This window comes from Balaenoptera physalus, assembly GCF_965194825.1.
Source record: "Balaenoptera physalus genome assembly, chromosome: 17".
NCBI classification, from domain to species: domain Eukaryota; kingdom Metazoa; phylum Chordata; class Mammalia; order Artiodactyla; family Balaenopteridae; genus Balaenoptera; species Balaenoptera physalus.
This window is the reverse complement of record NC_138895.1, coordinates 63,886,776-63,913,510: the sequence shown is the minus strand read 5'-3', so window position 1 is coordinate 63,913,510 and position 26,735 is coordinate 63,886,776. Positions and strand designations below refer to the sequence as shown.

General features: G+C 36.2%; 1 protein-coding gene across 1 annotated transcript in view; it reads left to right on the top strand.

Moving 5' to 3' along the window:
* Positions 1 to 272: 272 nt before the first annotated feature.
* The window catches only part of EIF3H (eukaryotic translation initiation factor 3 subunit H), an 87,590-nt gene continuing 61,127 nt past the window's right edge, over positions 273 to 26,735 (top strand). The window contains exons 1-2 of the mRNA XM_082433227.1: positions 273 to 433; positions 21,434 to 21,590. Of these exons, the coding sequence (XP_082289353.1) occupies positions 302 to 433; positions 21,434 to 21,590 (289 nt within the window). The 5' untranslated portion in view covers positions 273 to 301. The remainder of the gene's footprint in view (positions 434 to 21,433; positions 21,591 to 26,735) is intronic.

The following is a 26,735-nucleotide window of genomic DNA, read 5'->3' as shown; positions in this document are numbered from 1 at the left end:
CCCCCGCTTGCCGCAACTAGAGAAAGCCCTCGCACAGAAACGAAAACCCAACACAGCTAAAAAAAAAAATCCATTTTTGCCTTTCTGAAAGCTTTCCGTAAGTCGCAAACGCACAACGCGCATGTGCAGAGAATTCTATTGCCGAAGAAGGTGACTGGACGTGAGGAAGGAGGCGGGGCCTCCCCCGGCCTTTCCTAAGAGCTCCGCCTCTCGAACGCCAGACTGCGTCTGACGTTACGTGAAGCTTGTACTTCCGCTTCCGGTTACTCACGTTTCTCTCTTTTCCTGTCCGGCTGGAAAGATGGCGTCCCGCAAAGAAGGCACCGGCTCTGCTGCCACCTCTTCCAGCTCCACCACCGGCGCTGCAGGGAAAGGCAAAGGCAAAGGGGGGTCCGGAGATTCAGCCGTGAAGCAAGTGCAGATAGATGGCTTGGTGAGTGGGGTTCCGTCTCCCCAGGCCCACGTGGGGAGCTCAGTTCCCAGCCCGGTTCCGCCAGACGTGCTTCCCGGCAGCCTCCCCTCTGGGCTTGCTGAGGCTGGGCCAAGGTTTTTCCCTAAAACCTTTCTTTATCTTCACTTTCTGCTCGGGAGACGCGGCCGCCTTCTCTGCCATCTGATGGGGGAGGTGAGGGCTGAGAAAGGGGACCTAGGCTAGGGTGTGTGTGTGGCAGATTCTTGGGGTCTTGTTTTGAGGTGCCTGGGAGAGGGTATTTGGAGAATGATTCTTCTGGGAGACAAGTAGGTGACGGAGGTGTCGAAAAGGATCTAGGACTCTAGGGCTTTTGGAAGGGTAGAGTAAACTTTATTGCTTCCCTGCTGGGATCTGACATCTGTAACTTCACAAGTGGAGATTTACTTTGTAGCCACTTTTGAGCCTGTGGTTCAGCGCTTACCTGAAACCGCGTAGTTGGAATAAATATCTTTTTTTTTTTTTGAATAAATATCTTTTATGTTGGCTTCTCCTTTCCCTATCTGTGAACATTGGAGTGCCTCAGGATTTGGGTTTAGGCTTCCTTCCACCTGGTCTCTGTTTGACAAAGTAGATGAAAGCACAACTCTGGAGTCAGACTGCTTGGCTTGGAATCCAGCTCTAAAATTACCTGAATGACATTGGGCATGTTACTTAATCTCTTTGTGCTTGGTAAATTAAATGATAAAACGTGTTACCATTTAATTTTAGCTGCTGCTGTTATGATTTGTAGAAGTTACAGTGGTAGACTTTCTTTAAGGCCCCTTTTCAAAGCTTTAAATATTATTTGTATTTTGATAACTCCTAGATTTATATTTCTTGCCAGACTTGGTTCTTGAATGCCACTCTTATATATCCAACTGCCTGCTTGCTATCACTGTTTGGATATCTCATAGATACTTAAAGCTTAACGTGTCCAAAATAAAATTATTGACTCTCCCTCTCCTTTTTCTCTCCCACTCATTAATCTTACCTCAGTCTCTCCCATCTTAATAAATGGAACTACTATCTCTCCATTTGAAAAAGTCAAAAGCTAGGGATTAATGTATGCATGTTCTTTTTTATATCCTCAGCATACAGTCCCTCAGCAAATTCTGTTTGTTTCACCTTCAAAATGTATCAAATTCATCTGCTTCTCATCTCTATGCCTCCAACCACATCTACTTACAATAAAATACAGACTTCTTATACAGACTTCAGGGTCCTGCTACTCTTGTTTCTTTCTTCAAACTCACCTCATACTTTCTTCTAGGCTTCAGTCACAATGAGCTTTCAGGGTTTTGTTTTCTCGGCCTGAAATACTCTCTCAAATATTTTTCCTTCTCCGTGGCTTCTTTTGAGCCTTTAGGTATTGGCTTAAATGTCAGCATCTCAAGAAAGGCCTTGCCTAACAACCCGATAAAAAATAGCCCCATCCCCATCACTCTTCATACATCACCTTTATTTCCTTCGTAGTATTTTCTACTGCCTGTAATTGTCTTGTTTGCTTTCTTGTTTGTCTCCCCCACTAGAATGTAAGCTACTGAGGGCAGGCAGGGATTATGGTTTTTCACCTGTTCCCAAAACTGAACAGGTTAATTGACATAGATAGGATAAACTGATGAATTTTGTACTGCTCCTGTTTCATGTCCCAATATCTTCTTTTATAAAGATTATATTAATGGCATCTTGACTTGTTTTCTTAGCCTGCATACTTTTATTAAAACATTCACTTAATGTGAACGTTCAGACCTTGTTAACTTTCCTCTTGAAATGGTTTTTTTTTTTCCCTCCTGGCCACGTTGCACAGCATGTGGGATCTTAGTTCCCCTGACTAGGGATTGAACCTGTGCCCCCTGCAGTGGGAGCTCAGAGTCTTAACCACTGGACTGCCAGGGAAGTCCCTTGAAATGTTTTTAGTGACTTTGCAATGAATTCAAGGCCCACCAAGATGTTGTCCTTGCTTTTGTGTTCACATTTATTTGCTACTATTTCCAAGCTTCTACGTAGGAACGGTTCACTCCAGCCACACAGGACAAATTTGGTTAGCCTCATGTTTAATCACATTTGTTTCCAGTGTCTTGGTAATGGCCAAGGCCAATTTTTCTTCTTTTTTTCTTGAGCCTTTCCTTTCTAAGCTTTAGTCCTGTTTCATCAATTTTTTCTGTATCTTTAATGTTACCTTTCTCTTAACATGTGACCATTGTCAGACTTTCCCATATTAAAATGTTCAGCCCTGTCTCCTTTTGCTTAGTACTTTGTGTTCATTTTTAGTCCCCACTTTTTTCCTTGAAGTCAGTGGTTAAAGAATTTGTCTATATTCGTGGTCTTCCATTCTTTTTTTAACTCACTGCTACTAGAATCTGCCATCACCAAGTCCCTGACTTAGTTTTTAAAAAGGTCATTGATAACATTATCAAAGAACTGTAAAAAAAAAAAAAAAATCAGGATATATTATACATGCAAAATAGTGTCTGTAGTACATAATTTAAATAATCACAAAGTAAACATCCACTTACCTGGCATTTAACTTGAGAAATAGAACATTATGAGTATCTTTGAAGCCCCTTCCCCTGTTTCATCCTTTTCTCCCATCCCTTCTTCGAAACCTATAATCACTGTTGTGAGCTTTGTTTCAGTGATTTCTTAGTTTTCTCTATAGCTTCGCCACACAGAGTATTCCCAGTTTGTTTAGTTTGTTCTGTTTATATGAATAAAAAATGAAATACTAATTAAATCATAGTATATGTTCGCCTGTGTCTTGAATCATATGTATGCGTATCTCATACCATGATTTTGAGATTATTCTGTTCTAGAGTGAGGAGCTGTAATTCATTCATTTTCATTACTATATAGCATTTCATTGTATGACTAGAACATAATTTTCCTCATCTAAATGTTAATGGACAGTTAGATGGCTTGTTTTCGTTGTGTGAAATGATATCTCTCAATAATCTTAATTGTGCATTTCAGTAGGCTTGTCAGTGTGTCTTTAGTTGTACGTTGTGCAGAGTCAGTGCTCAGTATATGCTTGTAGAACGGATGAGTGAGTCTTCATTGTAGTCAAGTGGTCTCATTGTTCCTAGAGAAGATCAAGCTAATTCTTCCTATTGGACTTTTCATGTAAAACCCACCTTGTTCCCCCTAAACCAGGCTGAATCTTACCTTTCTTATGTACATTACACTTCTGATACTCAAAGTATGGTCCAAGGACCAGCAAGACAAGCAGAATTGGCCTCGCCTGGTAGCTTGTTAGAAATGCAGAAATACAGTATTTCAGAATTTTTCCTGATCTACTGTTGCAGGTAATTTATAGCATATTAATGTTTGAGTAGTACCGCTCTGGGCCACATCAGTCTCTTCCTTTCTCTGAACTTCTTGTGGTGACAGCTTGTGTTGCTCATCTTAGCGTGTAATCATATGCTGTGAATGAAAGGTTTACTGTATATTAAGGAGAGTCAGGAGGAGTACTAGTAGGTATCCCTAAGTAAGGTAGTTTACCTGCCTTAGGTAGGCAAACCTAAGTCCATCTGACTTTTTCATCTCAGGTTGCTTCCAAGGTTTGGATAACCTTGCAGACATCCTGGGCATTGTTTCTTTCCCTTAAGGCGAGAAAGCTTGTTGAAATCCATTTCCTTTTTTAAAAAAACTTAATGACAGTGCTTGCTTCCTGTGTTTATGGCATATACACCACTGGTGACGAGCTATATTAGTGTTGTTCCTTGTAGCTTTGTGGGGATGATTGAAGGAGCTTAGCATACGTGGTATTTCACATGGAGATGATTTAATAAATAGCATTTCTGGACCTTAGTTTCTTCTGCTTTAATGTGAGGATAAGGCATGGCCTTCCTCCTGTAATAAATAAAAGCTTAACATATAAAATTTCCGACTGATGTTTAATCATTGTCAATAACAGTTTTAGTAGCTGGGATTGATTTTAATAGTTGGTATTAGTTACAGTGGGATTCCAAACTGGATGCCTGACCAAGTAAATGGAATATAATGAGAAATTTAAACTGTAGTTGTTGCAGTCTAGATGAAATGGCATGTATCACTTCGCAAATGCCTGCTTCGACATTAAAAGGTGTGGGCACAGTAAGTCTTTTACATCAGATTACTGGTTTTTTATCTTTTGCTTTCTTGTCACCTTTGGCTTCAACTAGCTCCTGTATAATTAGAAGTTCTGATCTTATTATCCAGGATTTCATAAGTTTATGCAGATATTTTAAGCCTTGGCAACCTTTTTCTGGGCCTTTAGCACCAATATTGGGGAGAAAAGCCTCTGTAAATCATTAGGCTTTGAAGAGGGTGTTTGCCAGTTCTTATTTTTGTGGTCGGATACTCTCACTTTTTACTTTACCAAGTCTCCTTTAGATGGTTTTTTAGATAAAAGTTCCTGATTTCAGCACTACATGAAAACTTGGTTGCATTTGCGTTTCTCTGGGAAATTAGTTCATAATTTTGTTTTTGTAAAATATTTAAATTACGGTACTTGGATATTATTTCATTTGGCAGGGTATGGGAAAATATACTTAAAGAGAAAATAACTTTATCTTTTCCCCCTGCAAACTACTGTTTGTAGAAGATTGTTCCATAAAATGGTTATCTCCTGTAAAGATTAGACTTGATAGCAAAGTATAGTATAATTTACATATCCATCTATTTGATGACAAACTGTACTTGTTTCATCAAAACTGAAGGGCTGAAGTGCGTACTGGTATATACCAGAGCCGTATTCTGGAGTTTTATTGATGTTGGTACCAAGCCCAAGCATACAAGAAAAAAAAAATGGATTTAGCAAAATAGTGGTAACTCAGTATTAACTTACTCAAAATATAAAACTTTTTTACTCTTTGAGTCTGCATATCAACTGTATTTTAGCATAAAATTTTAAGGATTTATTTTCCTCCCAAATAGTACCTAAATGCCACAGGTGTTCATTGTATCTTGATGATTAATACGAAGCATTTTTTTTTCTCAATACCTTTACCTTCTATCCCTGTCCCCAACTAGTTTCATTTGATATAAGTAGCAAATGTTTATCTATGGGATAGCAGTAATGTGCTAAAATTGGATGTTTTAGAAAACAAAAAATGGTATACATTCATAGTAAGAAAACTTTGGAGAAATATAAAAAACACAAAGGAAATTAGTTTATAAGCTCATAACTTGAGGGTGGGTACACTATTAAGAGTTCGGAATTTTCTTTTCTAGCGTTTCTCCAATGCTTTAATAAATATCTGTAGTTGAAGTTAATGGGTTAAAGGTGGTTGTGCACATTTTAAAGCATATTAAGCATGTTGTCAAACTGCTCTCCAGAACAGTTGTATAGTTCAGTGTGCTTTCCCACTTACAGAGTATAGAGTGCTGTTTCTTGATACCATTGCCACCTGAAAGTTATGGTTTCTAAAAATCTTAGCCTTTATTTTTAAAATTAAGTATGCCTGTTAGTATGCTTGTTACAGTGATTCATCAATTCAGTAAACATTTCCTGTCTGGTAGTGATAACACTCACAGATCTGCCCAAGTCACCCAGTCTTCTGGTATTATCTTTGATTGTTCCTTAGGGTTTCCCTTGGATTCTCTTAAAGTCACTTACTTAGTAGCTGTGGTCCTAGAATGCAGAAACTCCTTGGAAAAATCCTCATTACACAAAATAAAATCAAACTTTACAGCCTGACTTTTAAGATCCTCTTTACCTTTTGTTTGTAGTCTGCAAATGAGAGCGTGTAGATATACTGTTTTCAAGTTTGGTTTAAGGGTAGCCTTTAAAACAAAACCAACATCTTTTTCTTTTGGGTAGAAGAAAACCCATTTTAGATTTTGTACAGAAATGCATAACCTTCAGTTTTGTTCTGAAGGACCTCTTGAGGATAAAGAAGGTGAATAATCACCTCCTCCTGGGATTATTGTGGTATAGTTTTTATGCTGGAAAGTTCAAGTGCTTTTAATTTATTAAACCTGTTTAATTAAACACAGCCATTTCTCTGGGTACGCATGGTACACAAATCAAAACGCAAAAAAGAGTAGGTAGTGAAAAGAAACTGTCACTTTCATTCCTATCTTCAACCACCCTCTTCTCAGGGGCAGTCATAGTTACTCTTTTTGAATGTTTCCTTCTGGACCTATTTTGGCAAGTATTGCCTCCTGTTAAGGAAGCAGAAACAAACTGTAATCGAAGCACCTAAAAATCACCTTAAGGCCTTCTAATTAAGCAGTGGTTCATGCTGCTGAATATAATAAACAAACTGTGTTGGGAAGCAGACAGCTCATAACAGCTTTGAAATTTTGTTTGTTTTGTGTTAGAGGGGAAATGAATTTTGTTCCAGCTAAGACTTTTAGTTTAGGAAAATTATCTTCTAGCTATATGTGGGAAAATTTGCTTATTGGTTATGTATATTGAGTTGGTAAAGTAAAAATTTAATATTATCAGTTAAATATCCTTTTCAGTTAACATTGAATTGAAATTATACATTTGTATGTTTGATTGCATCATTGTACTTTCTGATGACTAATTTTTATGATGAGAGCAGAGCTACTCTGTTGAATTTCTTGAGGCTGCGTTGTCCTTCTTCCCCTTTCCCCAACAATTAATAGTTGATTTAACTTTAAAACTGTGGACCATCAGTGAGCATTAGATTCAAGAGAATAATTATGAAATACGGTCTTTCAACTGCAATATTATAGAAGCAATATTGGTTAAGTGTATTGGAACATTGTAACTAATCCCATATGTGTCAGGAGCAAAATATCTTTTTTTTTTTTTTTATTGAAGTTACTTGAATTTCTTTCACATCAAAACTTAACAGCAGTGATTGAAATCCTATTTATTATTTGACTCAGCCAGTTATGAAATGGAACCCCATCCCACTTGAGCCATAAAATGTGTTAAATTTAAGACTAATGCTGCTTTCTGTTTTTTGAATTTACATTTTGGCAGTAACTACCTTCTTTGTTCAGTGTTAGAAAAAATGATCCAGGCTTAAGCAAATAAGAAAACTGCCAAGTTCACAGATCAGTCAGTGAGAGAAGCCAGAATTAAATGAAAGTCTAGATATTGACTTTACAGAATATGCTAAGGGGAGAGTCTGTGGCATTACAGGTTCTTTGAGACTAAAGTTCTTCTACAGTAATAGCTGTTCTTTGACGGTGATTGATGTGAGAAGTTCAGGCTGTGGACCTTACTTCCCAGAATCTACAAAACTGGAATAAAGCCAGCTAGGAATCATGCATCCTGTCTGACCTCTTCTGTCTGGCTAGCAACTGGTGCAGTTTGGGCTTTACCTTTTTATTTCAGACTTTTAAGAAACTCTTGTAGTGGATCTAGTCTTTATTTTTAGCAAGGATAATGATGTTTTTAAGGAAACTTACATCAATCCATCCATACACATATACACAATATTTTGAATAAATCAGTTAATCAATTTACTCACACTCTTTACTTTTTAATGCAGATTAAAAAAATCTTGTCCTGAAACCCTGTGGTACTGGTTGTTATAAGAGATAGCTCTAGGTACAGATGCCTGATAAGTCTTAACAAAAATGGAAATTTGGCGTTAGGTGGCTGATTTTTAATAAGTCATATTTATATCTTATAAGACTGAAAAAAATCTCTGAGGAATAGACTCTGAACATTCTGAGGAGACAAGGGTAAGTGCCATGAGGGTATCTGGCATAGTCTAGTCACTCACTAAATTTTTGTGGGATAGATAGATGGATGGATGAATGAAAGAGATTAGGTAAAATATTTATTGTAAAATAGTAGTTGTAATAGTAGCTAACGTTTATTGAGGCTTTACTAGGCACAGTGTGATAGGTACTTTGGGTGGGTTATTTTTTAATCCTTGTTAACTATGCTGTGAGAATAGGTACTGACTGATTTATCTCCATAGGAGATAGGTGGTAAGGTAACCTGCTTAAGCTGGCGCTCAAGCTTAATTTTGAATTCTAGTGCCCAGACTAAACTATGCTATATGGTTTTCCTGTTTGTACAGACCAGAGGTTCACATTTGTGTGTACTTGTAAGAATTAATTTTAAGCTTTTACTAAAGTTTTCTCTCTCACTTGAACATTATTTTTTTTCCACAAAAATAAAGATTAATTCTAGAGTTACTGTGTACTAGACAACAAATGGAAGACAGCAAATCAAGGTTTGCATGTTGGGGCTTCAGCTGGGCTCACTCATTCGATACATGATTTACTGTCTTACCTCTGTCTTACAGAGCATGTGATTCAAAGTGGAGTTCTGCTACTGGAATGAGTTTGTTTTTACCCTTCCTAAAAATACAGAGTTCAGAATAGAATCAAAACTAAGAGAATAGTGGTCTGAGCCCAGCAAGTGCCTGTCCTCTCCTGTAGCAAGTGGGGGTTGGGGGGAAGCTATGGGTTTGATAGCTACACAGTTTAGAGTTCACATCTATTGAGATAATGTTATATTTTGAGAGACTTCGTTATCAGTGACATAAATAAGGAAGTGTTTGATTATAAACTCTCAATGTTCCACTCCTGGAGTTGGGAGAGAACGGTACCTGCCTAACGTTACAGGTTCTATAAACCAGTGCTGATTAAGTTTGAACTGTTATTGGTCTGCCTGAGACAAGCACGGGATTCAGACTGAGTCTTTAGAAACTTTGACAGCAGTTTAATATTGCTTTGTAGCCAAGCGTGTGACCTCTGGGCTTGTGTTCTCTATGTCTTTAAAAATATGTTTTCACTTTCTAGTAAGTAATTTTTATTCTTTGACTAAAATATTGGTCTGTGGTGGGCGGGAGGAAAATGAGTTCTTTGCTGCTTGTAGTTTGAGAAGTACTGTTACAAATGATTTTTATGCCTATTTTAGATAATAGCATCTTCCTATAACCAGAGTCTAATAATATTTAGTAGAACCTACCTAAAATAATATTGTGGTCACTAAATACCACTAATTTTACTTTTTTTATTATCAGGTTTAATGGTAAAACATTTTAATAATGTCAACATTTCTTACCTGTGAACTCTAACAAGATGAACAAATAGATTCAGTGTTTGTTTTCCCTAGGTGCACAGTGCAGGTTGCAACCTCAGAGCAGTCCTTACGAGCTCAGCTTTATAAAAGAAGGTTAAAAATGATAGATGGTATAGTTCTAACAATTTGGAACTACTTAGGTCCCAAATCATTTAAACTGGGCTTTCAACAGATCCTTTTTATGTGTAGTACAGAGACAGTGGGAAACCTGCTGCTTTTCCTGGTGAAGATTTATTGCCATAAGTTTGCACAAAGTTTGAATTGATATTTTGCTGATTTATAATTGGCTTAGGTTAGGCTTCTCTTAAACAGATCTCTCTGCTTGTTGAAAACCAGTCTATGTATCTAGAAGTTACCTCTTTCACCTTAATGGTGTGTACGTATGCATATTTTCTGGTAATTTTTGTATGTGTGCAGCGACATCTGTGAATTGAGTTGAAGAGTGACCGTATCAACAAGAGATTAGAATTTAAAGTCAGCAGGTGCTCAGGCTTATAGTGTGTGGATTTTTTCTTTTTCTTTTCCTTTCAGAGCCACTTAACCATGCTTCATTCAGTCCATATTTTTTTTTAATGTACCCCAAAGAACATGCTAAAATCAAGATATAGTATGTCCACACCATTCTGTCAACTCAGGAGCACTGTCAAAAAAGGAATTTAAATTAGTTTGTTCTTCTTTGTGCAACTCCATACAGTAAATTGCAGTGATTGCTGTATTTTAAAATAATTTCCCTTAATTTTTTCTTTATTTGATGTTTTTTGAATTAAAAGCAAATACATGCTTATTAAGACTAAGTAAATAATACAAAGATTTATAGAAGAAAAGGTATGTCCTTCCACACCATTCTTGTTCATACAAACATAAATGCATAACTGCATGTATGTAATACATTTTTATTAGTACTTTTTAAAACTCTTTCTAACCCTTTGTGTGTCATGGGCCTCTGGGAATCTGGCAAATGCCATGGACCTTTTTTCCAAGAAAATGCCCTTAAGTATGTAGACACAAAATATTGCATTTGATTTTAAGAGGTTCTTAGATCTCTTCAAGTTCATTTGTGACCTTCAGGTTTGAATGTTTGCTTTTAGGGTTTATAGACTTGGAGGAGTATACTTGTTAATGTAGAATTTTGGGTAGTGTGGATTCTTTTTTTAGCCATGTCTTTTTTTTGGGGGTGTGTGTTTGTTTGTAAACATGTAAACATCCAATTTCTGGTGAATTAGTTTTACATAAACAGATTTTTCTAGGTAACTGAAATTGTCTATTAATTACCTAATTAATTTCATTAAATTCTAAAGTACTTTAAAAGAAAAATTCTGAATGTTATACTTTGACTTCTAAAATAATACAGATTTGTTTTTGATTTATTTTGATTTATTTTTGATTACTTAGGCTTATTATAAACTTGAGTTATTTTGAACTTGAGTTTATATATACACATATAAAATATAAATAATGTCAGAATATAGCAGTGGTTCTTAATCTAGTTCCTTGGGCCTTATAGCATTTCAGGGGATCTTTGAACTCTGAAATTGGGGATAAAATTTGGAGTGGGTACATATGAATTGTTTCTTCATCATGTAGACATTTTAAAAGTACATACAGTTTTTTTAAAGTTAAGGTATTATTTATACACAATAAAACCCACTCATTTTAAATGTACAGTTTGATGAACTTTAGTAGTTGTAAATAATTATATAATGGGAACCACAATTATATAGTTATTTGTGACCGTCTGCTCTCGGTATCCTCCCCCTCACCTTGGCCCCAAGGCAACCACTTATCAGCTGTGGTTTTGCCTTTTCTAGAATTCCAAATAAAGGAAGTCATATAGTACATAGCATTTTGTTGACTTCTTTCACTCAGTATAATGTTTTTGAGATTCCCTGTTGTTGTATTGATACTTTGTTCCTTTTTAGTGCTGAGTAGTATTCCATAGAATGGATGGCCTATTGCAGTTGTTTATCCACCTGTGTTTGGTAGACTTTTGGGTTGCTTCCAGGTTTTGGCTCTTATGAATAGTGCTACTGTGAACGTTTGTGAACATATTTTTGTGTGAATATGTTTTTATTCTTCTTGGGTAAATTCTGAGGAGTAGGAATTTGGATCATGTAGTAAGTTTATATTTAACTATACGATATTGCAATTACTGTTTTCTCTCTTTCCACCAACAATTTTCATGGAGCTCTAGCTTTTTGGAAAGGTCTTAGTTTCCACTTCCTTGAGTCAAACAAGTCAACACCCCATCTGCTGACCCAGGACAGAGATTGGGCTGCAGACCAGTTCCTTACCCTTGGGGATTGTATCTAGGTCTGATGTACCTTTGGATACTGCTGTGTTAACTCACAGGGTTAATGCTCTGGTCTGTGAGTTTTCTCTTCTAGCTTGGTTGACTGTCTAGTTAAGCTTTTCAGAAATGCAGCTTATTCATCATTTCTCCATGCACACAGGAGTAGAGGGGGTTGAGGTACTTCGTATTCGTATATTGCAAGGCCTGAAAGTTCCAGATTCAGTTCTTAAATTACTTTTTAACTTTGAACTTCATTAGAGTTGCTACCTTGATTAGAAGAACTTTGGGTGGTAACTTCGTAGATGTACGTTTACCAGGTAAAGATTAACCTTGACAGTGGTATTAGAAATATTGCTGATTATAAAAGCCATGGCAAACCTTTCCTGAAAGGATTTTATTAACATATTGTTTCATAATTCATCAACAAAAATGATATGAAATTGTTAGTTTTGAATTATGTAATAGTATCTTAGGATGTAACTGAGTCTGCTAGGAGATTGGGTTTATTATTTATATACCAGAGCTTTTGGTAAAAACATGAGAGTGTACTACTACTCCCACCCTACTGTTCATCCCTCTTTAGGCCTTTTTGTTCCCTTAAAATACAACTTGTATATTTTATGAAAAGCAAATATTAGTATTTTTTTGAACTAGTGTTTAAAACCCATAGTTGGCAAATATTCACTTCACCCAGCTCTTCGTAGGGCTGACTGCTTGTTCTTCAGCTCTCTGCTCAGGGGTCATATCAGAGAGGCCTTTTCCAGATCAACCTAACTAACAGCACATTTCTCTATTTTCTTCATGGTGCTTTTAACAATGTATAAGCACGTTAATTAATTGTCATTCTAGAATAGTGGTTCTTAAACTGTGAGAATCCCCAACACTCTTTTAGAGGCTGTCCGAGATCTAAACTATTTTCGTAATAATAACTACAAACATTATTTGTCACTTTTACCCTCATTCTTTCATGAGTGTTTAATGGAGGTTTTCAGATGCTACATGATGTGTTATGTAAAAGACTGAATGCAGAAGCAGATAGGGGAATCCAGTTGTCTTTTATTAAGCTAGACATTAATAGGATTTACAAAACTATAAAACAGTGTCATTCTCCTATCCTGGTTAAAATTTATTTATTTATTTATTTTTTTAACATCTTTATTGAAGTATAATTGCCTTACAATGGTGTGTTAGCTTCTGCTTTATAACAAAGTGAATCAGTTATACATATACAATATGTTCCCATTTCTCTTCCCTCTTGCATCTCCCTCCCTCCCACCCTCCCCATCCCATCCCTCTAGGTGGTCACAAAGCACCGAGCTGATCTCCCTGTGCTATGCGGCTGCTTCCCACTAGTTATCTATTTTACATTTGGTAGTGTATATATGTCCATGACACTCTCTTACCCTGTCACATCTCACCCCACCCCCTCCCCATATCCTCAAGTCCATTCTCTAGTAGGTCTGTGTTTTTATTCCCGTCTTGCCACTAGGTTCTTCATGGCCTTTTTTTTTTTTTTTTTTTCCCCTTAGATTCCGTATATATGTGTTAGCATACTGTATTTGTTTTTCTCTTTCTGACTTACTTCACTCTGTATGACAGACTCTAACTCCATCCACCTCATTACAAATACCTCCATTTCATTTCTTTTTATGGCTGAGTAATATTCCATTGTATATATGTGCCACATCTTCTTTATCCATTCATCTGTCGATGGACATTTAGATTGCTTCCATGTCCTGGCTATTGTAAATAGAGCTGCAATGAACATTTTGGTACATGACTCTTTTTGACCTATGGTTTTCTCAGGGTATATGCCCAGTAGTGGGATTGCTGGGTCGTATGGTAGTTCTATTTGTAGTTTTTTTAAGGAACCTCCATACTGTTCTCCATAGTGGCTGTATCAATTTACATTCCCACCAACAGTGCAAGAGTGTTCCCTTTCCTCCACACCCTCTCCAGCATTTATTGTTTCTAGATTTTTTGATGATGGCCATTCTGACCGGTGTGAGATGATATCTCATTGTAGTTTTGATTTGCATTTCTCTAATGATTAATGATGTTGAGCATTCTTTCATGTGTCTGTAGGCCATCTGTATATCTTCTTTGGAGAAATGTCTATTTAGGTCTTCGGCCCATTTTTGGATTGGGTTGTTCGTTTTTTTGTTATTGAGCTGCATGAGCTGCTTGTAAATCTTGGAGATTAATCCTTTGTCAGTTGCTTCATTTGCAAATATTTTCTCCCATTCTGATGGTTGTCTTTTGGTCTTGTTTATGGATTCCTTTGCTGTGCAAAAGCTTTTAAGTTTCATTAGGTCCCATTTGTTTATTTGTGTTCTTATTTCCATTTCTCTGGGAGCTGGGTCAAAAAGAATCTTGCTGTGATGTATGTCATAGAGTGTTCTGCCTATGTTTTCCTCTAAGAGTTTGATAGTGTCTGCCCTTACACTTAGGTCTTTAATCCATTTTGAGTTTATTTTTGTGCATGGTGTCAGGGAGTGTTCTATTTTCATACTTTTACATGTACCTGTCCAATTTTCCCAGCACCACTTATTGAAGAGGCTGTCTTTTCTCCACTGTATATGCTTGCCTCCTTTATCAAAAATAAGGTGCCCATATGTGTGTGGGTTTATCTCTGGGCTTTCTATCCTGTTCCATTGATCTGTATTTCTGTTTTTGTGCCAGTACCAAACTGTCTTGATTACTGAAGCTTTGTAATATAGTCTGAAGTCAGGGAGCCTGATTCCCCCAGCTCCATTTTTTGTTCTCAAGATTGCTTTGGCTATTCGGGGTCTTTTGTGTTTCCATACAAATTGTGAAATTTTTTGTTCTAGTTCTGTGAAAAATGCCAGTGGTAGTTTGATAGGGATTGCATTGAATCTGTAGATTGCTTTGGGTAGTAGAGTCATTTTCACAATGTTGATTCTTCCAATCCAGGAACATGGTATATCTCTCCATCTATTTGTATCATCTTTAATTTCTTTCATCAGTGTCTTATAATTTTCTGCATACAGGTCTTTTGTCTCCTTAGGTAGGTTTATTCCTAGATATTTTATTCTTTTTGTTGCAATGGTAAATGGGAGTGTTTTCTTAATTTCACTTTCAGATTTTTCGTCATTAGTGTATAGAAATGCAAGAGATTTCTGTGCATTAATTTTGTATCCTGCTACTTTACCAAATTCATTGATTAGCTCTAGGAGTTTTCTGGTAGCATCTTTAGGATTCTCTATGTATAGTATCATGTCATCTGCAAATAGTGACAGCTTTACTTCTTCTTTTCCGATTTGGATTCCTTTTATTTCTTTGTCTTCTCTGATTGCTGTGGCTAACACTTCCAAAACTATGTTGAATAATAGTGGTGAGAGTGGGCAACCTTGTCTTGTTCCTGATCTTAGTGGAAATGGTTTCAGTTTTTCACCATTGAGGACAATGTTGGCTGTGGGTTTGTCATTAAAATTTATTTTTGAAAAGGTAAATGTTTTACAGAAATGTGAAACAATGTCATTTTTGTATCCTGATTAAGTTTTTTGTTTTGGAAAGTAGTTATTTTTCATAAAAATGTAATTTAAGTTAGTTTGTGATGCATTTATTGTTTTAAGTGAATAAGGTATTTTGAACATTTTTTGGTTTGAATTTTCATATGTAAATATCAATATAAAAGTTCTTTGAGGTCCACAGTAGTTTTTAAGAGTGTTAAAAGGGCCCTTTGATCAAAATATGTGAGAACTGATGTTCTAAAATATAAGCCCCATGAAAGTAAAGGCCTTATGTATTTGATTTAGTTTCATATTCACAGGGCCTGGCATTGCTATAACTGGCCTGTAGAAGTCACTCAGCAAATATCTGGGTGAATGGATTAATGAGTGAATGAAAGAAACTGAAAAGAACAGAATTCTGGTGATTCTGTGCAGGACTTCCAAGTTTTTCTGTAGTAATGGGTCTTTGTAGACATCATATTTGATAGAAAATTACTCCAATTCATCAGAAAGCATAATCTTTATTTTGGTCAGATTTAAATTGTTTCCTGGTATGGAACTGAAAGTTTCTGATGTGATTTTGATTAGAGATTCTGCTAAGTGTTCCTTTCCAGGAAGGATGGAAGATTTAACCCATCATGCTTATTAATTAACTCGAAGTTTAGGTTGATTGACTTCTGGTATAATTAATTTATTTAGATATTTTAGATTATTATTTATATTTTATCCTATAGTATTGAGAATACTTTCTGTCTTGGAAGTTAAACTCTTTGTTGCTTTTAGCCTTTTGTTCAAAGTTAGGTTTTCATTTTTTTTTTAAATGCCAGACACTTAAAGAAATAGTATTTTGTTCATTGGAGATTAGAAATAGTCTGCTTTGCTTTTTCTAATTGTCTGCACTGAATAGTAAACAATAGTAGGAAAAAATGGTTCCTCTAGGGTACTTTCAGCAGACAGGAAGTCTGTTTACTGTCTTGCAGGTTGGGATTCTTTGGCAAGATTTGCCCATCCTGAGAACATGCAAACTTCAGAAAGCTAGGAGATGGTTCTAGAGACTGCTGACCTATTCCAAGAGCAGTACTTACTGTGCAGGGCATATCAAGGAGGTTAATAAGCATTTAGACTCAGAATATGACAATGTTAGGGAGGTGTAGAAGAATTTGGTAATTTCAGATTCGCTGGCCAGTTTGTTTCTGTCCCGTAAGGCATAATTTGTAGAAGAATCTTCACTTACCTGCTAATTTATAGGATCAAGGAACCTGGTCGGCACTAGTTCATAAGTAGTCATAAATATGGGGTCAAGCTATAAAGGGTAAGTTTTACTCTGCTATAGACATGTGAATACTTCTCAGATGAACTGCTCACATTACCTTTCCTCTCATTTTTTTATTGTAGGGATCCTTCCAAGTAGGGCTTGAGCTTCTCTTTATGCTTTTATAAATAAAAGGTTCATTCTTGGGTCTGTATTTCTCAGTGTACTCACTTTTTAGCAACACAGGGAGTCTTAAAACAGGAAAGAAAACTTGTGGTTTAACCAGTTGAGTGCATTGCAATCACCTGAGAAGTTAGAACAAAAGGACTTCCCTGGTGGCGCAGTGGTTGAGAGTCCGCCTGCCAGTGCAGGGGACACGGGTTCAAGCCCTGGTCTGGGAAGGTCCCACATGCCGCGGGGCAACTAAGCCCATGTACCACAACCACTGAGCCCGTATGCCACAACTACTGAGCCCGTGTGCCTAGAGCCCGTGCTCTGCAACAAGAGAAGCCACCTCAATGAGAAGCCCATGCACTGCAACAAAGAGTAGCCCCTGCTCCCCGCAACTAGAGAAAGCCTGCACACAGCAACGAAGACCCAACACAGCCAAAAACAAAAAAAACAAAAAAACCCCACCTCATTAAAAAAAATCAACAAAAAACTGAACAAAAAAGGAAGGCTGGTCCATACCACCTCATTAAAAGTTAGAATGAAGTAGGATGTTAGAATCACCTGGAGAATCTAAAAACAAAAATAGAAACCAAAACCAAAAAAAAAAAAAAAAAAGCCCACAAAACCCCAAACCCAAAAAACCAGTATAGGAACCCCAACTCAGGTTAACTAACTCTGATTTTCAGGGATTGGGTTTCAGGCATCAGTATTTTAAAAATACTGATGGCTGTCATATGTAGCTAGGGTGAAGACCTCTCTTCATTTATTTAAAAAAGCTCTCCAGGTCATTTTGATACGCTAAGAACATTTGTGATGCTTATAAACAAAATATAATAGAGGGGTATGTTTTTGTTTTGGGGAGCTATGAAGCTTTCCATGTACCTTGCTTTCAAGAGTCAGGACAGATAGCATGACATCAATAAACAGGATTAATTAAGAGTATATCAGCAGTGTTTTATGGACAGAAGCATATGATTGGTTGGAGGGAGAGAAAAATGAAAGGCCAGTGAGCATGACTGAAACAGGACATGTGTGGTGGAACGTTCCCATCTTGTGGCTTGTGAGGATAGTGCTGCTAAAGATAAAGAGCTGAATCGCATTCTTACAATCAGTGGCAGTTTCCTGTTCATGCTACTTCTTGTTGTCAGGGCACAAAAAATGTGACCACCAGTACCATTCCCTCAGTCTTTTTGCTGCAGGTCCCTGTAAATCCTTCACTGAACTTTTCTTACTCCATGCAGAAACCCTGCGTCTACAACTTAGTTACAGAGACTTCTTCCAGAGCTGTTGCCCCTGCATTCTGTTTCAACCTTGTTATGAAAAACATATTTGGAGCCTAAAGTTACTCAGTTACTGTGAAGTAAGTAATTAAACATACCTTGGTGTCAGAAGTCAATCTCACTTTCCTGATTTAATAAATCTATGTAAGATTATCTGTTTCCTCCTCTGTAAAATGGGAAAATAATATTACTGACTTTGTAGAGTGATTGTGAGGATTAAATGAGTAATTGCATGTGAGGCACTTGGTGGAGTGCTTGACATAAGTGATTGATAAATGTTTACCATTCATTCCTTTAGCAAATATATTTTGAGTATTTTTTATGTGCTAGTACCTGTGTTGGGTGTTGAAGATGTGGTGAGTAAAAGCATCCCTTCATTTTTACGAGGACATTTAAGAGGGGAGGCCATGAGCAGTACATGGATTCTTACTTATAAATACCAATAATATGTGGAATATTTTTCTATATACAGTTAAGTTCTTGGTTATTTGGGTAGAATATCAGAAGCCTGTATGTCCGTAGGTTCCCTCTGCTCAAGAGTTTCCTTTTGACATCTAAATGAGCCTACTCTGAAGTTTGTAATGCAATTCCAGTACATTATTTTTTGAACTAAAAATTGAGATTTTAATGTGTATATAGGAAATAGGAAGGCTATAAAATGTCAAAGTGAAGAATGAGTTTGCTTAGTTTTGATAAAGTTGTTTTTTTCTGAATGTTTTATTTCATCAGATTTTATTAAATTGGCAAGATCATTTTAGTGATCACCAGGCCTTTTCTAAAGGCTTCTATTTTGGACAGCCATAAATGCTAGAGAGAATTCATCTTTAAAATTGAAATACTCTTTCCTGAAACTGTCACCTGTGGTCCTTAGTTTGCCTTTCAAAGTAAGACGCATCCTCTAGTGCTTCACTATTTGGAAAGTGCTCTTTGTGAGTGTCCCTAGCGTGGAGAGAGATTTGAATTCATTGAACTGGTTCTCATCACAGAGTTTTAAACTCTCTCTCTTATAATTAGCCCTTTTGGGGTATACTTATTCATGTTGATTGTGTTTAGCCGATGGTTAAACCGCTGTGCTTTTCCCGTTGCTTGGTTGAATACTGTTAATGGTAAATTTTCTCTTGATTGTCATAGAGAACTGGCTGTAACAGGTCAGCATGCTAGAAAGAGTGAGATAATCATTTCTTTTGCTTGGAGCGCTGTGCTTCTGTGGAGCTGTATAAATTGCGTTGATTCTTGGGGCAAGCATATCAGGCTGTTATGCTGTTTGGTTACATTGCTCCCAACCCCTTTACAGTTCACTTTGGTAAGAGTGAAGGCAGTGTTTCAATATAAGATATTTTTAAACTATGCTAATTTGTTTTTAAACATAATTATTTTTTCTCACCTCTATTTTCTTTATAAAAGGAAATAAGGTTATTGTGGCCTGACTTTTTGTGAAATTATGCTGGGCCCTAGTCATCAATACTCCTTTTTGCACACACAGGAACCAGCTGTTAGGAATCAGTTCTAGGATTTGTGCAAAGATCTACGTTAAGTTCAGATACCTTCTAGCATCTCTCATTTACTTTGATTTCAACTGTGGTTCAGTGATCTCATTAATAGGGTTAAGTATCCAGGAAACTAGGTAAACTACACAAGTTGGTAGGTGTATTTGTGATAACTCTTTATCAGTTTTATTTATCCCTTCTTAGTCATTCATGTTTCTTCTGTTCTTTAAGTGTGTGAAATGATTGTTCTTGGCAGAGAGTCAAGTTGAATAGGAATTAAACAGTTCTGTTTTCTTTTTATTGATAAAGTCAGTAATATTGATGATTTATTGAGCATTTATTACATGGCAGACCCTGTGTGAAGTATTTACTGTACATTTTCTCATTTTTAATAGTGTCAATAATGCTATGAAGTAGCTCCATTTTGCAAGTCAGAAGTCTAAGACTTAGGAAGATTAAATAGCTTTCCCAAGGTCACAGCTAATAAATGCTAGAGCTGTAAATCATTCCTATTCCTGCATGACCCCTTAAGCCCATTTTGTGCCTTTCAAGAAGTGGAGAGGTCTTTTATACAGGAATGTGTAAGGTTTGTACACTCTCGCCACTTCACAGCATTGAAGTAGTACACCAGCTAGTACTGCCAGTCCTACATTAAGCTCTTTTCCCTGCTGACAGCTTGCTGTTCTTAGGAGGTCTGGATCTTACACTGGTGTAAAGTCTTTTTGGGTCTGTTCATCACAGAGTCTTTGCTTCATATCTGTTCCTAACTCATGGTTTTAATTATTAAGTTACTGATATGAAAGTCATCTCCTTGTTAAAGTATGCACAAGAGCTTTGGAGTTTGACTTGGTTTAAATCTTGGTTCTACCATTTCCTGGATGTGTGATCTTTAGTCATTTGCTTCTCTCTGCTTCAGTTTTCTTATTTGTAAAATGAGTATAATAATGCCTTTTCCCGAAGGTAGTTGTGAGAATTACGTGATTGATAATACATGTAAAATAATTAGAATATTGCCTGGCACATGATGTTCAATAATTGTAACCTGTGTTACTCACTGGTTACCAATGATTTATTTCTGTCAATAATATACTTGTTTTAAATGAAACGCTAACCAGTAAGATACTCATTATCATTTTGTTGTTAGACTTATTTTTTCCCTCTGAGGACTTTCCGTTATATTTTAGACTGTATTGCCCTTTAGTCTTCAGGCCATGGGCTTGTACTTAATAATAGACTACTATTAATAAATACTATGTGCCAAGCACTATTCAAAGCCCATTAATGTATTACCAATCTCATGTTGTAGGAATTATTATTAATCATTACTGTTACTGTGAACTTTTAAATTAATTGCCTGTTCAATGATATTACCTCTTTATCTTTATGGAAATATTAAAGGAGAGAGTAATAGTAAGAGCTGACTAATCCATTAGAGATTATTTGGTGTATCCTTCTGGTTGAGAAAAATTAGGTAGTGCTAGAGACTGGGTTCTCTTTGTGTTCTCTGTTACCAAGCAGATTCTTCTTAGATACATGTTCCCATTGTTGCTTCCTCTGATTAATTAGATGCTCTGTTCAGGAACCATCTTGAGGTGTTGAGAATTTGTCAGAGGGTTCTGCTTTTAGGTGTTCAGATAATTGAGGTCTTTATCTCTGTGTTTTAATGATACTTTTATCATCTGTGGCAGGAAATTATCTTACTATTAACAAAGGTTAACAGGATCACTTTGTAATGATCTCAGGTTGAGGTGATGTTTGATTTGACTGAAGGAACTCTTGGATGGCAGACCTTTAGGGAGCCTTGACTTGAAGGTTGTGAGTGCTATACATGGACATTTTTGACATGTCTTCAAATTCCAAGAGTTTCAGATGTACATTTAGACTATGTAAGACTCTATTATTTATGTAAGGGTAAAGGAAATGATTTGTAAGGAATTTGGTTAGGCAAGTTTTATTTTTTCTTTGAAATAAAGGAAGTGTAAACTATAAGATGGTATTTAAGCTTCTTTCTGTTTTTTTTTCTTTTAGGTGGTATTAAAGATTATCAAACATTACCAAGAAGAAGGACAGGGAACTGAGGTGGTTCAAGGAGTGCTTTTGGGCCTTGTTGTAGAAGATCGGCTTGAAATTACCAACTGCTTTCCTTTCCCCCAGCACACTGAAGATGATGCTGACTTTGATGAAGGTAAGGGTACTCGTCTTACTGTGTCTTTGCAGTGTGCACAAATGGTTATTAATCCAATGTTCACCATAACCTTGGATAATCTGTTATTGGGAGTCTATCAGGGTAGCCTAGTTCTGAGTTTCTTGAAAAAAAAATTATACAAATTCTCTGAAATGAAGATTTATTATCAAAAACTTCACTAGTTTGGCCTTTACTTATTTGGAATTTGTGATTCTGATAATTTGGATAGGAGCTGTGCTGATGTTAACTTTCCCATTATGAAATCAGCTTGCCAAATACATTGTGAAGGACAGGGATTGTCATTGTGTCCAACACCCATTTCCTGCTATAGTATTTGGCTTACTGTTTAAGAAAAGATGAGTTGAGCTATCTACCTCAGAAAGACGGCACTCCTTAAGCATTTCAGGAGCATTTTATTTTTGTGCTACAGGTGTAATTGCTTTGTTAGCAAAGGCTAATAGTAGTTAAAAGCTCATCCCAAATGCCAAGGTCAGCATCCTAAAGGATTTAAAAAAAAATGTAGTTGAAAATAATTTCTCACTTGTCTGAACTCTCAGAACTCATTTTGTACATACCTTTTTTTTTAATGGCAGTTAAGACAAATAACATTTATCAGCTTAATTATTTTTAAGTGTACAATAGTGTTAACTTTATGCCACTTGTTGTGCAGCAGATCTCTAGAACTTCCATTTTGCAAAAACTTAAACTCCATATCCATTGACCACTCCTCCCCTTTTTGCCCTCCCCGAACCCCTAGCAGCCACCATTCTACTTTCTGTTTCTAAGAGGTTGACTGCTTTAGATACCACTTATAAGTGGAATCGTGCAATATTTGTCTTTTTGTGACTGGCTTATTTCACTTAGCTTAAGGTCCTTAAATCTCATTCATGTTGTAGCATATGGCAGGAGTTCCTTCATTTTTAAGGCTGAATAATACTCCCTTGTATGTATATACTATACTTTCTTTTTCCATTCATTCATTGATGGATATTTAGATGGTTTTTACCTCTTGGCTACTGTGAATAATGCTGCAAATGTCTCTTCAAGATCTTATTTTCAGTTCTCTTGGATATATAATCTTGTCAGAAGTGGGATTTGCTGGATTGTGTGATAATTCTGTATGTAATTTTTTTTGTAGAACTTTCATAGTGTTTTCCACAGTGACTACACCAGTTGACATTCTCACCAACAGTGCATGAGGGGTCCTTTTTCTCGATCTTCTTGCCAACACTTGTTATTTGTTGTCTTATTGATGATAGCCATTCCGACATGTGTGAGGCGATCTTTCATTGTGGTTTTGATTTACATTTCCTTGATATTAGTGATGTTGAGCATCTCTTCATATGCTTGTTGGCCATTTTTATGTTTTCTTTAGAAGGAGAAATATCTATTCAAGTCCTTTGCTAATTTTTTAGGATTTCTTTTGTTGTTGTTGCTCAGCTGAAGGAGTTCTTTATATATTCTGGATATTAACTCCTTCTCGTATATATGGTTTGTAGATGTTTTGTTCCTTTCACTCTCTTGTTTCCTTTGTTGCGCAGAAGCTTTAATATAATTTGACTTATCTATTTTTGGTTTTGTTGCCTTTGCTTTTGGTGTAACATCCAAGAAACCATTGCCAAGACCAATGTTATGAAGGTTCTTCCCTGTATTTTCTTCTAGGAGTTTTATGCCAGTGCCGTACTCTTTTGATTATTGTTGCTTTGTAATATGTTTTGGAATCAAGAAGTGTGAGGTCTCCAACTTTATTTTTCTTTCTCAAGATTATTTTGGCTATTTAGGGTCCTTTGGGATTCCATACAAATTTTAGATGGTTTTTTCCTATTTCTGCAAAAAAAAAAAATGCCATTGGGATTTTGATAGGGATTGCATTGAATCTGTAGATCACATTGGGTAGTATGGACATTTTAACAATATTAAATCTTCTAGTCCATGAATACAGGCTGGATGTCTTTCCATTTATGTGTGTCGTCTTTACTTTCTTTCAGCAGTGTTTTGTAGTTTTCAGTGTACAAGTGTTGCGCCGCATTGGTTGAGTTTGTTCCTAAGTATTTCATTCTTTTTGGTGCTATTGTAAATGAGATTGTCTTTTAAGTTTCTTTTTATCATTAATTTTCTATATAACTTTTAATTGATCAACTTTAACTTTGATAAAATGTTATCTCATTTGACTTCACATCCTTATAGTACCTTGAACATTTAATAACACAAAGTATATTCTTACTGAGGTTAATACCTTGATATTTCAGTTTGGTCTGCACATCTTTTTTGCATTAAGATAATACTTCTAGAAACTAACCAAGGCTGTTTTATTTTAGGCACTTAAGTATTTGCATTATTAAAAAACTTTCATGTAATATGCATTTTATTTTGTTTTATTTTAAGCCAGTCAGGGTCTCCTTGTTTCATTTGAACTACTGTAATATTAATATTAAATGTGTGTAATACTCACATAGGATTATGGTTGGGATTTCTCTTCAGTCTGTTTTGGCAGTATTAAGTTATCTCTATTCCCATATTCACCAGCCTATCTGGAGATACTTAATTATAATTCAGTAATAACTATTTTAGATCTGGAAGACAAGGGAGAAGACCAGGGATTGTTAGCACAATTTCTTTGATTTACAAGTTAGGAGCCTGAGAGGTTCATTTGAAGTGACTTACTCAGTTTCCTTGTTAGTGGCACAGTTGGGAGCAGAATCCATTCCTGAACAGTTTGCGTTGTCACGTGGCTTTCTCGGGTAATTAATTTTGTTTTATAAAATTCTCAATTTAGAATATGAGCAAGAAATAGCTGTTCAGTGCAAATATGGTAGATGAACAAAGCAAAATGTCTGACTAATTTTAGATCTTGATCATTGGAAGCTAACTTTTTTTTCCTGTTTTTTTAAAAAAAATTTTTTTTTATTATTAGTCATCCATTTTATACATATCAGTGTATACATGTCAATCCCAATCGCCCAATTCATCACAGCACCACCCCCCCCCCCCCCCCCCGCTGCCGCTTTCCCCCCTTGGTGTCCATATGTTTGTTCTCTACATCTGTGTCTCAATTTCTGCCCTGCAAACCGGTTCATCTATACCATTTTTCTAGGTTCCACATATATGTGTTAATATACGATATTTGTTTTTCTCTTTCTGACTTAGTTTACTCTGTTTGATAGTCTCTAGATCCATCCACATCTCTACAAATGACACAATTTCGTTCCTTTTTATGGCTGAGTAGTATTCCATTGTGTATATGTACCACATCTTCTTTATCCATTCGTCTGTCGATGGGCATTTAGGTTGCTTCCATGACCTGGCTATTGTAAATAGTGCTGCAATGAACATTGGGGTGCATGTGTCTTTTGGAATTATGGTTTTCTCTGGGTATATGCCCAGTAGTGGGATTGCTGGGTCATATGGTAATTCTATTTTTAGTTTTTTAAGGAACCTCCATACTGTTCTCCATGGAAGCTGACTTCTTTTATGGACTTGAGATAATTGGCCTTTGTACCTTTTCATTAACATGTGCTTTAAGAAGCTCATTAAAAAATGGTTTAATAACACCAAGATTAGAACAGACTTCAATTTAATGTTAAATAATAAAAAAAATTACAGGGCATTGTTTGCTGTATATTATATGTGCATTTCCTATAATCATTTACTCTACATAGTTGAAGGTTTTATCAGTCCCATTTTCCAGATTAGGAAACTGAGGCCAGCTTGTCCAGAATCATTTAACTGGCAATTGGTAGAATAGGGATTGAGATCTTTGGGTTCCTGGTCCCAAATCCCATGATTTTCCCACTAAAATGGTGTTGATTTTAGAAATTTAATGAAGTAGAAGCTAGTGATTAAAGGGTGTTGAGTGCAGAGCATCATCATTCTATATCATAAATTTGTTTTTGGGAAAAACAACTGAATTTGAATTAGATTTTCTTGGTTTGCCTTTGGAAGCTAGTAGGTTTTGCCATTTTTCTTATGTATGTGAATAATCTAAGGCAATGCTCTGTATTTCTTCATAGCCTCCTGTAGTAGTTTTAAATTTTAGGTTCTCTCACTTAATCCATTTATTTAAGTTTTTTCGATGTGAACCATTTTTTAAAGTCTTTATTGAATTTGTTACAATATTGCTTCTGTTTTATGTTTCGGTGTTTTGGTGGAGAGGAATTTGGGATCTTAGCTCCCCGACCAGGGATTGAACCCGCACCCCCTGTATTGGAAGGCGAAGTCTTAACCTCTGGACCGCCAGGGAAGTCCCCATTTATTTATCTTAATGGGCATTGGTATGCAGTCACCATTAGATGTTTATCAAACCTTGATAAAAGCTAAATTTTCCCATTATAGTCGTGCATGTTGATTATTTTAAATCGTGCTAAAGTAAAGGCCTGTTGTTTTGCTTACTGCTATTCTGGTATTATATGCTTGCTAAAACTAGTATTTATTCAGGGAAGGATCTTTTCCTCTGCTTTTCACCCTATGGAAGTAAAATACTCACCGAACATTTAATAAGTTTAGTGATTATGTATTTCGAGTTGTGTTAGGTTGGTTTTTTTTGGTTTGTGTGTTTTTGTGCCTCGTGTAAAGTTGAGATTTCTAATCTGTGGTCCAAAAGAGAGATGTTTTAAATTAGGGCCTGGCAAATTTTGATCTGTGGGCCTGCTTTTGCGTATAAAGTTTTATTGAAACACTCTCATGCCCATTCACTTATGTATTTTCTGTGGCTGTGTTCCTGCTACAGTGGCTTAGTTGAGTAGTTGTGACAGAGACCATATGGGCACCGAGCCTGAATTTTTTTTTTTTTTTTTTAACTGTCTGGTTCTTTAAGAAAGTTTGACTACTTCTTTTTTATATATAACTTTTTCTTGTTATTTTCCTGCTCTCAAAAGTTAAAGATAGCTCCTTCTTTTCATCATAAATTGATGGCTTTTTGTTTGTTACTTATTTCTTCTAGATGTTGCCCTTGACATTGACTCTCATCCAGAATGTATTATGGGCACTGTAATGAAAATGCTGGTATTATCAGGTGTTTGTTTCTCTGATGCACCTGGAAGGTATCAGAATGGTATTCACTTAAATTTTAATGCATTTTTCTTTTCAAAAAAATCCCACATATTATTGATATTTGTGGGAACTGTCTGTGGATAACAGGGAAGAAAG